Source organism: Propithecus coquereli, unplaced genomic scaffold (genome assembly GCF_000956105.1).
Source record: "Propithecus coquereli isolate 6110/MARCELLA unplaced genomic scaffold, Pcoq_1.0 Scaffold194, whole genome shotgun sequence".
NCBI classification, from domain to species: domain Eukaryota; kingdom Metazoa; phylum Chordata; class Mammalia; order Primates; family Indriidae; genus Propithecus; species Propithecus coquereli.
The window spans coordinates 1,733,808-1,752,519 of NW_012144300.1; the positions used below are offsets into that span (position 1 = coordinate 1,733,808).

At 36.3% G+C, this 18,712-nt stretch overlaps 1 protein-coding gene across 1 annotated transcript in view; it reads left to right on the forward strand.

The window, feature by feature from the left end:
- NUP153 (nucleoporin 153kDa) overlaps positions 1-18,712 on the forward strand; it is a 98,573-nt gene that overhangs the window by 8,557 nt on the left and 71,304 nt on the right. Inside the window, exons 2-5 of the mRNA XM_012643253.1 lie at positions 5,660-5,885; positions 16,679-16,927; positions 17,079-17,218; positions 17,300-17,428. Of these exons, the coding sequence (XP_012498707.1) occupies positions 5,660-5,885; positions 16,679-16,927; positions 17,079-17,218; positions 17,300-17,428 (744 nt within the window). The remainder of the gene's footprint in view (positions 1-5,659; positions 5,886-16,678; positions 16,928-17,078; positions 17,219-17,299; positions 17,429-18,712) is intronic.

Here is an 18,712-nt window from a genome sequence, read left to right on the forward strand (position 1 = left end):
ACCAGCCTGAGCAAGAGCGAGACCCCGTCTCTACTAAAAATAGAAAAAAATTAATTGGACAACTAAAAATATACAGAAAAAACTAGCCGGGCATGGTGGCGCATGCCTGTAGTCACAGCTTCTCGGGAGGCTGAGGCAGGAGGATCACTTGAGCCCAGGAGTTTGAGGTTGCTGTGAGCTAGGCTGACACCACGGCACTCTAGCCTGGGCAACATAGTGAGACTCTGTCTCAAAAAAACAAAAAAGGTAGGCTTTTATGTTTATTTATGATGGATTTTCAGAGTCAATATGACAAAGTCGATGTTTATAAAAACTGATACAATGGCATGTTGTGTTTGATAGATAATGAGATAATCATTCAAATAGGTGGCCTTTAAGGTAAAACTTTATGTTATGTTTTAGTTAAACTTATATTCTGGTTTATGTTTACCAAGGCCTTAATTGGAATAACAGTACAGTAGTTCTCAAACATTAATTTGCATAAGAATCACCTTAAGAGCTTGTTAAAACATATTTGCCTTTCTAAGGAGCTTAAAGGTGACACCAATACTACTATACTGTTGTAGTCCTTTTATAGTTACTGGATATATTATATAAACTGCAGAACAGATTAGGCAGATTCTCACGCATGGGTATACACACAAAAATCAAGGGGAATTTTGAATGGTTTAAAGTTAATTTAAGATTTTGGTTTTGCATTAATTGTTAAGTTTACCAGAAGCTTGGACCGAATTTTCCAAGGGCATTCCTGTTTTTGGGTCTTTGCACCTTTTTGTTCCCTCAGTATGTAGTAACTTCTCCAGTAGAAATTTGTATGTCCTATTCTTCACTTTTTAAGTCTTTGCTTGTATAATGGGATACCTCTCTCATTTTGCTTCCTAGCTTTATTTTTGTTGGTAGCACTAGATCACCATATTATGTTTATGTGTTACATATTATGTTTACTTGGCTATTTGTCTCCCTAATGTAGAATATGATCTCCCAGAGGGCAGGAACTTGTTTACTGCTGTGTCCCCAGTGTTTAATGTCTGACATGTAGTAGTATGCAATCAATAAGTATTGATTTAATGAAGAATAGCAATGTCTGCCTTTACCTCCATGAGTTAACTCAGATTCTAAAATATTCACCAGGATAAGCACCTTTTCTGGTCCATTTATATATTGCTTTATAGAGATAAAGGTTGGATGTAGGTTATTGGGTAATATGGGTGCTTCCCAAGTATGGTTGGTAACCTGTTCATTGTTTTTTCTTTTTAAAAAATTATTTATTTATGAATGAATGAGTGAATGACAGAGTCTCACTCTGTTGCCTGGGCTAGAGTGCCGTGGCGTCAGCCTAGCTCACAGCAACCTCAAACTCCTGGGCTCAAGCAGTCTTTCTGCCTCAGCCTCCTGAGTTGCTGGGACTACAGGTGTGCACCACCATGCCCGGCTAATTTTTTCTGTTTTTAGTAGAGAAGGGGGTCTCACTCTTGCTCAGGCTGATCTTGAACTCCTGAGCTCAAGCGATCCTCCCGCCTCGGCCTCCCAGAGTACTAGGATTACAGACATGAGCCCTTGCACCCAGCCTGTTCATTGTTGATAAAGGTGAATCTGATACATAGAAAAGAAATTAACAGCTAGCACTCCTATATCAGTTAGGGTCCCAGCAAGAAAGAGTTCACTGCAGATGGCTCAACCGAAGTATCTTTGAGAAAGGGTCTACTTAGAGTGATGCCCGTGGCTCAAAGGGAATAAATACAGGGTTGCAAGATGTCCAGGGGGAGACAAGGGCTGCTACCATCCCTAGGATTGAAGGAATAAAATGAAGAAATAATGTAACGAGTGAGGGAGGGGTCACCTGGCTGGAATGGTAGTTTGGAGATGGAGCATTTAAGCAGGGAGGACAGAAGAAAAGACCTCCTTTTTCTCCCATTCTCTAATTTCTAGTATCTTCTAATATCTTTCACGGGCCAGTCTAACTGCACTTGGTAGTGCAGTCCATAGATACAAGCTATCAAAAATAGGCTGAGAGAAGTGCATGTGGAGACCAGCACAGCATCAAATCTGTGATTTTTTTTTTTTTTTTGTAGATTTGTGTGTGTGTGTGTGTAGGAAAAAGCTAAGTTTTAAGAAAAGTAAGGGGATTTAAAGAAAAGCATTAAACCATAGCACAGGTAAAAAATCATGGCTAAAGTTTGGGAAACACTGGGAAAATAGTTCTGCGAGCAGCACTGTATTCGGCATACTCCAAAATGGTCACTGTAAGGTTTGTTTTGTGATTCATTTTAGAAAATTTTCATCCTGTCTTTTTTTTTTTTTTTTTTTTTTTGAGACAGTCTTACTTTGTCACCTTGGCAGTGGTGTCATTGTAGCTCACTGCAACCTCCATCTCCTGGGCTCAAGCCATCCTCCTGCCTTAGCCTCCCCAGTAGCTGGGCCTACAGGCGTGTGCCACCATGCCCAGGCTGGTCTCAAGCGATCTTCCTGCCTCGGCCTCCCAGAGTGCTAGGATTACAGGTGTGAGCCACCATGTCCGGCCTTATCTTAATTATTGCCTGACTAGTGCTCCACATGTATATGTTTTCTAGACAACTGAAGCCTAAGCCTTTGCACAATTTTATTTACCTGTTTTAGAGGGACTTTTACTCAAAAATGATCTTAATTTCCTGAAATGTATCTGATTTCCTAATCTCATTAACTGTAGTGGTGGTTCCCAAACTTTAGGGTACATCAGGATTACTTGGGAGGGCTTGATAAAATAGGTGGCCCCTCCCCTGGAATTTATCTTTTAGTAGGACTGGAATAGGACCTGGGGCGATGCTGATATTACTGCTAATGGGATCACACTTTGAGAACCACTAGTGCTAGAGTATATTGAGCTTAATTTAACGTTTTCTTGATGACATAGGGTCATTTAACCTACAAAGGTATATTTTGTACTGAAGTGCAAGGATGTTCTTCTGAAATGGTTCCAGGTCAGTTTTATAATCTGCATTTCTTTTTACTCTTCCTGCTGTCATTCACTGTGCCTCTGTCTCAATGTAATTTTCCTATATTAAGCTTCTCTGTGCTGAGACTGGATAAGTTGGTTGAATTTTAGTTTATGAAAGACAGGATCTGAAAGCAAAGTTCATGCACTTTAGTGAATGAGCTTTAGTATACCCATTTTGACTATTCAGTTTTCTTTTCTGATTATTCTCCAAGATATCTAAGACTGCCACATACATGCCATTTGGTTAAGTGTGGTATCACTTTTAAGTTGTTCTGTACTTGCCTTAGATGGGTAGGGATCTCAAGATTCTCTGATACTTTTAATAGTTGAACACCTTAGAGGAAGTCCATGAGAAACTTTCTGTCTATATTAAATTCTTGTTACGGTTCTTTAGCTAGCCTGTAACCTATATCAGGTATGTCTTTTTGTTTTAAAGTCTGTCTTAAACTGTATTATATATTGTAAGCACTTTTAAGTCTTGAAATATAGAAAGGGAGCAAATAACTAGTATTATGCATGTTTTTATAAATATTAAATCTTGGATGTAGGTATATAATCTTTTTTTCTCTCAAGATAACTAATACCGTGTAACATTAGCATAGAAAAGGGGAACAATGAATTTGTGTTTTTCAGTAGTGAGTATTCTAGAACTGTTGGCTTCATATGTTTGATAGAGAATTTACCTTGCATACACATGTTGAAAATTTGTTTGGAGAATGCATGGAAAATAATTACGTACTTCCCAGTTGTTACCACATATTTTCAAACAACAAGGAATTTACTATTCAAGTGCCTGTATCAGAGATGTCTTCCACATCTTTTCTGTTGATAGAATTTTTAAGGCCTCTGTGTCTTGGGTTTCCTTTCAAGATAGATTTATACATTCTGCCTTGACTTTATTTTTTGTACCTGCTAAGTCGTTTTTTCTCTTTGACTTTTTCTCTGAAACCCTGCTAATGCTGATTTGTGAAAGAAATCGTTGCTTAAAATTGATTACCTTACCTCAATTTGTTTTTGCTAGCTTTTTTTCCTTGTTAGTAATAAAGTTATGAGTATGTGTTGTGTTATACCTTGTAAACTGAGATGTAATTTCACATAATTTCATTTGATTTTTCATTATAATTCCTAAAGATGATAATAGGAGGTGGTATTTTTCTTATTTTACCTAGAGTAAATCAAAGTACAGAGAGGTACTCAAATTTCACCCTAAGTCCTAGCAATCCCAAAGCCCATGCTTTTACTCTATCCTAGATAAACTGTAGTAGTCATGTTTTTACCTTGGGTAATTACTTAATTAACTTCATTGTCTGTCTTCATCCATAAAGTGGGAATATTAATTCCAACTTCGTAAAGTTATTGTGGGGATTAAACTGAGTAATATGTATAAATTGCTTAAAACAGTGCCTGGCACATAGCCAAACTACAATAACTGCTATTAATAATAGCGGTTGTTATACCACATTACTTTTCTTTTCTCCCTTTAAAAGTTACCATCATAAAATTGATTTCTCAGATTTTCAGGCAACTTTTGCTGTAGTGAAATTTCACCATCAAAAAAAATTCTTAAGGCCAGGCGTGGTGGCTCATGCCTGTAATCCCAGCACTCTGGGAGGCCGAGGCGGGTGGATTGCTCCAGGTCAGGAGTTCTAGACCAGCCTGAACAAGAGCGAGACCCCGTCTCTACTAAAAAATAGAAAGAAATGATCTGGACAGCTAAAAAAATACATATAAAAAATTAGCCGGGCATGGTGGCGCATACCTGTAGTCCCAGCTACTTGGGAGGTTGGGGCAGAAGGATTGCTTGAGCCCAGGAGCTTGAGGTTGCTGTGAGCTAGGCTGACGCCACGGCACTCTAGCTAGCCAGGGCAACAGGGCGAGACTCTGTCTCAAAAAAAAAAAGATTCTTAAATTATTTCTTCATTTATATTTGATTAGTTTTATTTCCTGTCTTTAAAAGCTCATTTCTATTTGTCTAAATTTTTCTTTCTTAGAAGAATGTACAGCAAAATAATTGCTTGAGAAGGCTGTTGAAGGTATTGTTTATATTGTTGTAGTATGCTGGGAGAAAAACGGTTGCCTTTTCTCTGAGATTAAAATGTTTATTCATATTTTTTTGCTAAATCTAAAATGGATATTGCTTATTTGATGGCCTATTGGGTTTTTTTTAAGGATTGGCCATTTGGGACAATTATTGGCTCATGTATGCATATAGAAGAAAGAAAAAAGTAGGAATTTCATATCTATAGAATTTGTAAAATACCATTATGTTAGCATTAACTTTTATAAGTGAATTTTTTTTGTTTTGAGACTAAGTCTGACTCTGTTGCCCTGGGTAGAGTGCAGTGGTGCCATCATAGCTCACTGTAACCTCAATCTCCTGGGCTCAAGCAATCCTCCTGCCTCAGCTTCCCAGAGTGTTAAGGATTATAGGCGTGAGTCACCGCACCCAGCCTGTAACCGAATTTATTTATTTATTTATTTTTATATCAGCATATTACGGGGGTACAGATATTTAGGTTACATATTATTGCCTTTGCCCCACCTGAGTCAGAGCTTCAAACATGTCCTGTAACTGAATTTTAACAAACTTTGTTGGGAACAGTGTCTTACTTAGCTGGCTTTCTCTAAGTAGTTATTTAAAAAGATAAATTTCTAAAACTGTCTTACATGTTTTCCCCCCAATAGGGCATTCTTAGCAGGGTTACGGAATCTGTTAAGAATATTGTGCCAGGGTGGCTACAGAGGTACTTCAACAAGAATGAAGATGTATGCAGCTGCTCAAGAGACACAGGCGAGGTTCCACACTGGCCAGAGAATAGAGAAGATGACCATTTGACGTATGCTGATGAGGAGAGCTCTAATATTAATGATGGGAGAATCACTCCTGAGCCAGCAGTCAGTAATACAGAAGGTAAATAGAATGTGGATATTTTGTCATGAATGATAGGTTTTCATGCCTTAATTTTAACATATTAACTGGCTATGATAAATCTAATTGGGTGGTACATAAACTGTGTAGGAGGGTGACAATCAAGTTCAAACTGGATATCTTTTATATATCAGCTTTTTGTTTATTAAGGAAGGTTGATAAACTGCGTATCGCTTAAGAGTTCAAGCTCTGATGTTAGATTTCCTGGGTTTCAATTTCATACCGCCAATATTGGTTGTGTGGCTTTTGGCAGGGTAATTAATTTATTTTCTCCTTTGTATCTTCATAAGTTGTTTGAAAAAGAGTAATTGTGAAGCCCTTAGAATAGGCCCTGGCACTAAGGTAGTAGTACAATGTAAATATTTTCTTTTTCTTCTTTTTTTTTTTCTTTTCCCAACAGAAAGTCAGAAGCTATACTTTGTAAATATTAACTGTTAAAGTGAAACTGTGGTAGTGCCTGTCACAATTTGGGTATAATATAACTGCAGTTGCCTCTTAACCTCTCTGGGGCGAGCTCAGCTGGGTCATTCTATTAATCTTGCAATTAAGTGACCCTGCATTTTAAAGACTTGAACTTTTTTGGTGTACTTTATAAATTTACAGCATCTTGGTGGGGTTTACAAGTATTTAATGGATTTGGTATAACCTGTGAATATGGTGTATTTGGGAATATTATTCTCTCAATTCACTTTATATATTTTTATGGCTTTATTGAGATACATTTTACATGCTATAAAACTCACCTATTTAAAGTGTACAGTTGAGTGGTTTTTAGTATATTCACAAAAGTTCTGCAGTTATGACCACCATCGATTTTAGAACATTTTCATCACCCAACAAAGAAATACCATATCTATTAGTAGTCATTCCCTCTACCCCTCTCCCAACTCCTGGCAGTCACTAATCTACTTTCTATCTCAGTGGATTTGCTTGTTCCAGAGATTTCATGTAAATGAAATCATAGAATATGTGATCTTTGTGACTGACTTTAACGTAGTGCAATGGTTTTAAGGTTCATCCATATTTATATCAGAACTTCATCCTCCCCTCCCCCAATATTCCATTGTCTGGATAAACTATATTTTTAAAAATCCATTCATCAGTTGATGGATTTTTGGGTTGTTTTCACTTTTAGGATATTATGGATAATGCTGCTCTGAATATTGGTGTGTAAGTTTTTGTGTAGAGTAAAATTGCTAGGTCATATGGTAATTATGTGTTTAACGTTTTGCAGAATTGCCAAACTGTTTCTCAAAGTGAGTACACCATCTTTCTTACCAGTAGTGTATGAAGGTTCCAGTTTCTTTATATCCTCACTAATACTTAAGTTCAATTTATTTTGATTATAGCTATCCTAGTGGGTGTGGCAGTATCTCACTTTGGTTTTGATTTGTGTTTCCCTGATGACTAGTGACGTTGAGCATCTTTTAATGTGCTTATTGGCCATTTGTATATCTTTGGAAAAATGGCTATTCAAACCCCTCTTTTTTATTTTTGATTGGGTTACTTGTCTTTTTATTGTTGAGTTGTAACAGAGCTTTATGTATTTTGGATACAAGTCCCTTATCTGTATAGGATTTGCAAATTTTTTCTTCCATTCTGTGGGTTGTCTTTTTACTTCCTTGATGGTGTCCTTTGAAGCACAGAAGTTTTTAATTTTGATGAAGCCCAACATATCTTTTAGTATATGTTTCTTTCAACATATATTTTTTCTTTCAATACATGTTTTGACATATATAGTTATAGTTTTTTCTGTTAAATCTTGTCTTAAATAATGTTGATATATGCCCTGTTAATTTTGGCATACTTAATAATACTTTCCTGCCTGATTTGCCTGTAGTGAAAATGAAATGGGCCTGAAAGAATGGTTTTTATTTTGGAGAAATGGGAATCTGAGTTTTCCTAGTAATGTTCAATTTGATGTATTCTTTGCATGTTCCCTTATTTTTGTTAGAATAACTTCAGAAGTTTTAATATCTGTGCTTTTCAAGGATCCCCCCACACCACCTCCTTTTAAGAGTGACAGTGTCACAGTCTCACCCTGTCTTCCAGACACCGTTACAGCTCACTGCAGCCTTGAACTCCTGGGCTCAAGGAATCCTCCCACCTCAGCCTCCCAGGTAGCTGGGACTAAAGGCACACACTGCCACACCTGCCTAATTTTTTTGGGGGGGGGGGTTGGGTAGAGACAGATCTCTCTATGTTGCCTAGGCTGATCTCAAACTCCTGGTCTCAAGCAATCCTCCCACCTCAGCCTCCCTCCCAAAACTCAGGGATTATGGAAATCCCGGCCCAGGGTTTCTCTTAAATATGTTACCAGCAGCTGTTTTGAGGATTTATCTGGTAGATCTCTAAGCTGAGTGCTTCCATGTCATTTTCTTTTCTGGACACCAAATGGGACCCCAGCTTTTCTTTTTCTTCTGGTTAGAGACTTCTAGAGAGCACCAGTATATACACAGTGACCGAAACCATCTTTGCCATCTTAATGAACATACTTGTAAGAAATAACTAACTCGAAGTATTTAGGTTTGAGATACATGGAGTTTCTCCTTCTACAGCTGTGATGTTTTATTTGTGTGTTTGTATTTTCATGAAAACAGTGGGATTGATTTCATCGGTTTGCCAAGATCAATTGGAACTCAGATTTTATTCATCATCTTATTAAATTTATAAAGTAGCTTTTCTGTTACGTGTATACTATCTTATAAAATTATTACGGGCCGGGCGTGGTGGCTCACACCTGTAATCCTAGCACTCTGGGAGGCTGAGGCGGGCGGATTGTTTGAGCTCAGAAGTTTGAGACCAGCCTGAGCAAGAGGGAGACCCTGTCTCTACTAAAAAAAAAAAAAAATAGAAAAAAATTATCTAGACAACTAAAAATATATAGAAAAAATTAGTCGGGCATGGTGGCGCATGCCTGTAGTCCCAGCTACTCGGGAGACTGAGGCAGTAGGATCTCTTGAGCCCAGGAGTTTGAGGTTGCTGTGAGCTAGGCTAACGCCACAGCATTCACTCTAGCCAGGGCAACAGAGTGAGACTCTGTCTCAAAAAAAATAAATAAATAAAATTATTATGGAAAATTTCCAGCTACTGAAGTAAGAAGGATAGTATAGCGAACCCCCATGTGTAGCCATCACCCAGCTTCAACAGTCAACATATGGTTGATCTTGTTTTCTCTGTTCCCACACTTACTTGCCCACCTTCTCATCCCTACTCCCCTCATGTAGAAGCAAATTGCGGGCAGCTTTTTGATATCTACTTGAAAAAATTGATAGCATTTTCCCCTCTCATTCTTGTCTTAGATCTGAATCCTCTACTTCTCTTAAACTTTGTGAGTCCTACATGCTTCCCTTATAGTCAGCATTGTGTGTGACTTCAGTTCCCCACTAACATTAATATAGATTTTGCTACATATATTAATAACAAAGAAATGACGGTTTATGTTTCCTCTGTGAAACATTATACTAAATTTGACAGTGCATTCTTGAAAAAACTTACAGATAGTCATACATTGCTTAACTAAGGGGATACATTCTAAGAAATATGTTGTTAGGCAACTTTTGACATTGTACAGAGTGTATGTACACAAATCTGTATGGATAGCCTACTCACACCTAGATCCTCCACCAGCTAAAAGAGCATGACTCACTGAAGGTACAAATGATCCTTAGTATTTTTTAGCAATAAAAAATTAATTTAAAATTAAGATATGTACATTGTTTTTTTTTTGTGCCCAGCTCAGTGATATTAAATATATTCACATTGTTGTGCACCTGTTACAACCATCTGTCTCAGAACTTTTTTCACCTTGCAAAACTCAAACTCTGTACCCATTGAAAAATATCTCCCCATATATCCCCTCCATTAGTCCCTAGCAGCCACCATTCTAGTTTTTGTTCCTATGATTTTAACTACTCAGCACCTCATATGAGTGGAATCATAGAATATTTGTCTTTGTTACTGGCTTGTTTTACTTGATTTATTTTACTTAGTCTTCAAGGCTCATTCATGTTGTACCATATATCAGAATTTCCTTTTTAAGGTGGAATAATCCATTGAATGTATATACCACATTTTGCTTATCCATTTGTCTGTCGATGGACATTTGGAATTGCTTCTACATTTTGGCTCCTGTGAATAATGCTGTTGTGAACATGAGTGTACAAATGTCTGAGAGCCCACTTTCAGTTTTTTGAGTATGTTCCCAGAAGTGGAATTGCTAGATCATAAGGAAATTCTGTCTTTAATTTTTTGAGGAATCACTATACTGTTTCCATAATGTCTGTACCATTTTACATTCCCACTGGCAGTGCACAAGGGTTCCAGTTTCTCCATGTCTTTGCCAACATTTAATTTCTCTTTTTCTGATAGTATATATCCTAATGGTATGAGATGATATCTCATTCTGGTTTTAATTTGTATTTCTCTCATTAGTGATGTTGAGCATCTTTTTATATGCTCGTTGGCCATTGTACGTCATCTGTGGAGAAATGCCTGTGTAGTTTCTTTGCTCATTTTTTAATGAGCTATTTAGTTATAGGAGTTCTTATTCTTTTTTGCTTAGATTTACCTTTTATTTTTTATTTACTTTAAAAATTTTCAATTATTATGGATGCATAATAGTTATACATTTATAAGGTACAGGTGATATTTTGCATCAAGTATGTAATGTGTAATAATCAAATCAGGGTAATTGGGATATCCACCACCTCAAGCATTTGTTATTTCTTTGTGTTGGGAACATTCCAATTCTACTTTTTTAGTTATTTTGAAATATACAGTAAATTATTGTTAAATGTAGTCACCCTGTTAACTGTGCTACTAAACATTAGATCTTATTCCTTCTGTCTAGCTGTATTTTCTTTCCTTTCTTATTCCTTTTTCTTTTCCCTCATCCCTTCCTTCCTTCTTTCCTTTTTCTTTCTTATTTTTCCTTTCCCACAACCCCCACATCTAGCTGTATTTTTTATACCCATTAACCATCCCTTGTTTATTGCCTCTCCTCTCTACTACCTTTCCCAGTCTCTGGTAACCATCATTCTACTCTATATCTCCATGAGTTCAATTTTTTAAACTCCTATGTATAAGTGAGAATATGTGATATTTGTCTTCTTGTGCCTGTCTTATTTCACTTAACATAATGTCCTTCAGTTCCATCCATGTTGTTGCAAATGACAGGATTTTATTCTTTTTTGTGGATGAATAATATTCCATTGCATATATGTACCATGTTGTTTTTTATCCATTCATCCATTTATGGACACTTAAGTTGATTCCATATTTTGGCTGGTGCAAATAATACTGCAGTAAACATGGCAGTGCAGATATCTCTTTAATATACAGATTTCCTTTCTTTTGGATGCATACCCAGCAGTGGGATTGTTGGATCATGTGGTAGTTCTGTTTTTAGTTTCTTGAGGAACCTTCATGTTGTTCTTCATAACAGCTGTGTACTATTAATAATTTACATTCGCATTAACAGTTTACAAGGGTTCCCCTTTCTACGCATTGTCACTAGTATCCATTATTGCTTGTCTTTTTGATAAAAGCCATTTTAACTGGGGGCAGGAGTTCTTTATGTATTCTGGATATTAACCCCCTAATCAGTTATGGTTTGCAGATATTTTCTCTCATTTTATAGGTTGCCTTTTCATTCTCTTGGTTGTGTCCTTTGATGCACAAAAGTTTTTACAATTGATACAGTCCCATTTATCTATTTTTGCTTCCGTTTCCTACTCTTTTAGTGAAGAAATCATTGTCAGATCCACTGTTATGATGGTCTGTTTTCTTCTTGGGAGTTTAAGTTTTGGGTGTTGAATTTTGATCTTTAATCCATTTTTAGTTAATTTTTGTATATGGTTCAAGATAAGGGTCCAACTTCATTCTTTTCCATGCGCATATCCAGTTTTCCAAAACCATTTGTTGAAGGGACCATCCTTTTTTCATTGAGTGGTCTTGACTTCTTTGTTGAAGATCATTTGAACATATATAGGGGTTTATTTCTGGGCTTTCTGTTCTTTTCCATGGTCTATGTTGTCTGTATGCCAGTGCTACATCATTTTGATCACTGTAATTTTGTAATAAATTTGAAATCAGGGTGTGAGACCTCCAACTTTGTTACTCTTTTTAAAGATTATTTTGGCTATTTTGGGTCCCTTGAGATTTGGTAAGAATTTTAATATTGGTATTTCTATTTCTTTTTTTTAATTTTTAATTTTTTTATTTGAGCATATTATGGGGGTACAGATGTTTAGGTTAACGTCTATTGTCTTTGCCCCACCCGATCAGAGCTTCAAGTGTGTCCATCCCCCAGATGGTGCGTACTGCACCCATTAGGTGTGAATATACCCATTCCTTCCTACCCTCTTCCCACCTGCCTGACACCTGATGAATGTTACTACTATATGTGCACTTAAGTGTTGGTCAGTTAAGTCAGTTAATACCAATTTGATGGTGAGTACATATGATGCTTGTTTTTCCATTCTTGTGATACTTCACTTAGTAAAACAGGCTCCAGCTCTATCCAGGTTGGTATTTCTATTTCTGCAAAAAATGTCTTTGGGACATTTTGATAGGGATTGTATGACTCTATAGGTTGCTTGGATAGTATTGACATTCTAACAGTATTGTCTTCCAGTCCATGAACATGGGATATCTTTCCATTTATTTGTTTTCTTTAATTTCTTTTAGCATTGTTTTGTAATTTTTATTGTGCACATCTTTTACCTCCTTGGTTAATTTCTAAATGTTTTATTTTTTTGATGCTATTGTAAATGGATTTTTTTTAATTTACTTTTCAGATTGTTCGTTATTAGTGCATAGAAACACAACAATTTTTTGTGTGTTGATTTACATGTCTTGGTACTTCGCTGAATTTATTTGTTCTAACAGGTTTTCTGTGGGATATTTAGTGTTATCTATATATAAAATTATATACTTTGCAAACAGATAATTTTACCGTTTCCCTTCCAACTTAGATGCCTTTTATTTCTTCTTTTGTTGCTCTGGCTATAACTTATAATACTAAGTTCAATAGAAGTGGGAAAAGTGGGAAGCCTTGCCTTATGATCTTAGAGGAAAATCAGGCTTTTACCATTCAGTATGATGATAGCTCTGTTTTTTCGTATGGCTTTTATTATGGTGAGTTAGTTTCCTTCTAGTCCTGGTTTGTCCAGTTTTTTATCTGCACCTTGTTTTTCATTTAATAGTACTTTGAAACTAAATAATCCAGAATTGTTTCGTATTGCTTAAGCTGTAAATTTTTTTGAAGACAAACTTTTAGAAAGCACACAGAAGAAAATTAGAGTAGCAAATACAGTATGGCAGCACATTACAAAATACTGGGGAGAGTGTTAATCAGGGAATGCAAGGAATCATTCAGTATTTTATAAAATTTAGCATGTTAATGGGTAAAATGATCCTATAATTTTTCTCTTTTTAGTAGATACTAAACACGCATTTGTTAAAATTTAAAATTCATTGTTTACTTCTATGTGGAATTTGGAAACTACTCCTTCCTTAACATGTCAGTCTTTCAAACCAAAGGTCAGAATCATATTTAACAGGGAAACATTAGAAACATTCCCATTAAAGTTAGGAACAAGATAGAAGCCCATTGTCACTATAGTAGTAGACATTAAGAATGTAATAAGAGAATGTTCAAATAAAGGAATTCTATAAATTGATCACAAAGTTAATATTTAAAAATCCAACTCTCTTGTTTAAGCAGTAGCCAGTTAGAAAATGTGAAGGAAGAAAGGATCCCATTTACAATATCAAGCAATAAAAACATAGAAATATACTTAACAAGAAGTATATGGCACTCTAGAAGAAATCTTAAGTTCTGCTGAGGGACATAAAGGAGACCTGAACAAAAAGGAAGGGCGGGTAGGAAAACAATGTTGGAAATAACATCAGTTTCTTTTTAAAATCTTGAATTCAGTGTGATCCCAGTCAAAATAATTTTTACATGTCTTTTAGGAATTTTGAACATACTTCAGTAGCTACTTTTACCGTCTTGTTATACTAAATTTAAAGGTTTTTGTCTACTCTCTTGGGTTAAAGTTTCTATTGACTATTTTTCTCCCCTATTGTGGATCACATTTTTCTTTTTTATGTTTATCAAGTGAATTTTTTATTACATATTTGCATTTGCATAATAATGTATAGAGACTCTGGATTCTGTTATCTTCCTCTGAAGAGTTTTGATTCTTGTTTTCATAGGCAGTTCAATTACTGAATGATTATTTTGAACTTTTGTAGATACAGTTTTATGCTGGGTTAATGTGTGTTTGTGGAAATTCCAAGGTGTTTCTTAATTCTCCTAATGTGGTAGGACTAATCTGTCTCTTCTGTGGCTTTTTAGGAGAGATCTAGAGTAGGCCTTGTTCTAGGACATAGTCCTTACTCCTAAGGGGAAGCTTTTTGGTATGCCAGCTGAATACCAGTGTTAATGGGATCTCTAAGTTGTGGCAACCCTGGAACTTCAAAGTCCTCAACACTTGTTTTTCCTAGCACTGCTCACTATCTGGCATCTTTGTTTTTTCAACTCCATTGCAGCTATTTGATAAGCCTTGGGCGGTTTTGCTCTGTATATGTGCAGCCCATCTACTCACTGGTCATGTCCATGTGGATTTTCTGGGGGCTCCTCTCTGCACAGTTCCCCACTGTCCAATGTTCTTCATTCTGATTTCTGCCTGCTGTGTTTTGCTTGGATTCCAGGTCTCTGTTGCCTGAAAGTGTTCCTAGACAGAGAGCTGGGTAATCATAGGGCTCACCTTGTGAGTTTTTTGGGTGCTGTTTCCTACTGTCTGAAAGCAGTTGGTTCATACTTTTTCTCCAGTTTTATAGTTTACAGTAGAAGAGCTAGTTTGATCCCAGCTATTTCATCCTAACTGGAAGCCTCTTTTGGGAACTTGACATACAATTCTTAATATCTTGAAAATAACCCTGAAGATTAATAGAGAAATTTTGAAAAAGAATAATAAGCAGAAAGTGGAGTTGAGTAACTTTAACAGGTATTAAATGTGTTCTAAAGCTATAGTGTTTAAAATATGATACTGGCACAGAAATACAAAGATATATCATTAGAGGAAGTACAGGTTAAGCCTCTTAGGATTTAGAATGTGGTAACAGTGGCTTCTCAGTCAGTGAGGAAAGGATGGCTTATTTAAGAAATTATTTTAAATTATAAACAGGCTAACCATTTGGAAAACAATAAAGCTGATCCTTCTTTCACTCCTACATCATAACTGATTCCAAATCAAGTCAAGATTAAACTTTTATTGAAATAAAACAATAGTACCAATAATCGGTAAAAAAAAAAAAAAGTTGTATAAGCTTGAAATGGTAAAAGACTCTAAACAAGGTATAAATTATTTTCTGTATTACAGGAGACATCAAAAAGTGAATGGGTTTAACCACCTGGGAAAAAATAGTTGTAGTATTTCAACTATCATCATATCACGTTGATCTTACTGATCAAAAAGAATTAGCTCTTATTAATCTTATTTAGTACAAGAGATTACGTTAATATACAATTAACAGAAGAAGAAATATAAATGGCCAATGAATATAGGGAAGGATACTCAAAAGCCCTCTTATTTAAATAAATACAAATAAAAACAATGCCATTTGACATATTAGATGGATAAAAATCAGAAAAGGTTAATACCCGATGTTGGAGCTTATGGGGAAATGTACATTATTATCTGGCTTATAAGTTGTAAGGAAGTCCTTTGAATCATAGTTTAATATCTGTCATAAGCTAAAATGAGTATGTGGTCTGATCCAGATGAAGTAATTCCACATATAATTGTTTATCCTGTTGATTCTTAGGATGCCTGAGACTGCTCAGGCTAATTTAAGGGCCTAGCTTCAGACATACTGAATCATATTTTTTGTGGGTGGCTCAGGCATGTTTAATAGTTTCTCCTCATGATTTTCATACATATTTAAAGAGAACCATGGATTTATCCCAAATAATCCTGCTAAACATATGCAGATATAAGTGCATGTATGTTTGATGAGGTATTGGGAAAACAATTGAATAAATAACTGTAATAAAGCATATGATGGTATGATAAAATACAAAGTTTTTTTTTTTTTTTTGAGAGACAGAGTCTCGCTATGTTGGCCAGGCTGGAGTGCAGTGGCTACTTAACAGGCACGATCATGCCGCGCTACAGCCTTGAACTCATTGATTGGCTCAAGCCATCCTCCTGCCTCAGCCTCCTGAGTAGTTGGGACAATAGGTGTGTGCCACTATGCCCGACACAATGTAGTATTGAAAAGGAATGCTCTGAATGTAGAAACAAAATTGATAAATGAAAAAACAAATCACAGAGCAGGATACATAACATGATTATGTGTTTAGGGAAAATGTATTTATATCTGGGAGGATATATAAGTTTATCAGTGGTTATTCCTGGAGGGACAGACTTTTGCCTATTGTTTTATGGCTTGCTTATATGGCTGCTTTAATAATTTTTTATGAGCATGTCTTATAATAACATCTAGTCAAGGAAAATCAAGAATCATGCACTTTTAGAAGTTGTATGTGACTACTGAACTACATTTTGAGGCTTAATTAGGAAAATTAATTGAAACTTTGGCCAAAGTGTATCTTAAATTGTGCTTATCAGAAGAGGCCTCAGCGATTTGAATTGAAACCAAATCATACACTTTAGTGTGTTTTCTTAAAGTAAAAACCATTTTATTGTGCTAGTGTATTGCTCTAAGTGGTATATTCATATTATTAATGCTTTTCTTTTAAGAACCATCAACAACTAGTACTGCTTCAAATTATCCAGATGTATTAACAAGGCCTTCTCTTCATCGGAGCCATCTGAATTTCTCCATGTTGGAATCCCCTGTATTACACTGTCAGCCATCCACATCCTCCGCGTTCCCAATCGGCAGTTCTGGATTTTCCCTTGTAAAAGAAATTAAAGATTCTACCTCTCAGCATGATGATGACAACATCTCAACTACCAGTGGTTTTTCTTCAAGAGCTTCTGATAAAGGTATTCTTGGCATTTGGTAGCACGTAATTTTGGTAGTAAAATTAACTTTTTCATGGGATGAAATTTTTTCTGACTTATTTTTTTTCTATTTATAAAAATGTAGCGTCTCGTAATTGGTGCTGTTACTATGCAGTGCATATTTTTGTTTCAGATATAGCTGTTTCAAAGAACACTTCATTGCCACCTCTGTGGTCCCCAGAAGCTGAACGTTCTCATTCACTGTCACAGCACACTGCCACCAGCTCAAAAAAACCAGCATTCAACTTGTCTGCCTTTGGAACACTTTCTACTGTGAGTACTAACTGGACTGGATTTAATCACATTAGTTTTGAGTATCTATTGCTTATAATCTATCATTGTATTTCTGTGCAGTCACTTGGGAATTCTTCAATTCTTAAAACCAGTCAGCTTGGAGATTCTCCTTTTTATCCTGGAAAAACAACATATGGTGGGGCGGCAGCTGCTGTAAGACAGTCTAAACTACGAAATACACCTTATCAGGTAGGCTTGAGTAGGACAAGAGTTGATAACTTTTTTTTTTTTCACTTTAACTGAACAGTAAGTTATTTGGCACTCATAAAATAGACTTTAAATTTAAACTTGTTAAGACGAGGGAGCTGTAGGTTTCATTTTTTCAATTAGGGTATGTGAACATTACTTTAGACCTAAGTAAACATTTTGTTTATTAGATTTGTGTGTGTGTGTGTAAACATATTTGTGGGTGTGTAACCACTTCTGCAATGAAAAATATTGAACAAACATTTTCATCACCCTAAAATGTTACCTGTGCATCTCTGTACTGTAGTCAGCCCCTCCTCCCACTGCCACCCTCTGGAAACCACTGGACTCTTTTCTTTCCTTGTAGTTTTGGCTTTTTCAGAATGTCATATAAATTTATTCATATAGTATGGAGCCTTTCGAGTCTGGCTTATTCCACTTAGCATAATGCATTTGAGATCCATCTGTTTTTGTATGCATCAGTAGTTAGCTTTTTTTTTTTTGCTGAGTAATATGGCTGTAATACAGTTTGTTTATCATTCATCAGTAATAAGATACTGGGTTGTTTCCAGTTTTTGGAAATTATGAATAAAGGTGCTATGAACATTTTGTGTGAACATTTCGTTTTCATCTCTCTTGGGTGTATACCTAGGTGTTGGATTGCTGGGTCATGTAGCACATATACAATAAACTTTATAGTAAACTGGCTGCGCGAGGTGGCTCATGCTTGTAATCCCAGTGCTTTGGAAGGCTGAGGCAGGAGGATTGCTTGAGGCCAGGAGTTTGAGACCAGCCTGGGCAATATAGTGAGACCTTTTCTCTACAAAATAACAAAATATAAAAAAATTATCTGGGTGTGGTGGCGCATGCTGTAGTTCCATCTACTCTGGAGGCTAAAGCAGGAGGATTTCTTGAGCCTAGGAGTTCGAGGATACAGTGAACTATAATTGTGCCACTGCACTCCAACCTGGGTGACAATGCGAGATCCTGTCTCTAAAAATAAATACGTACATACATACTTACTTAATAACTGCCAAACCATTTTCCAGAATGGCTAGTACCAGTTTGCATTCTCACCACTAATGTGAGAGTTCCAGTTCTGCATCCTTGGTTTTACCATGTCACCCAGGCTGGAGTGTGGTGGCATGATCATAGCTCACTCCAGCCTCAAACTCCTGGGCCCAAGGGATCCTCCCACCTCAGCCTCCTGAGTAGCCAGGACCTACATGCATGTGCCACCATGCCCAACTAATTTTTCTTCTTTTATTAATTTAATTTGAAGATATT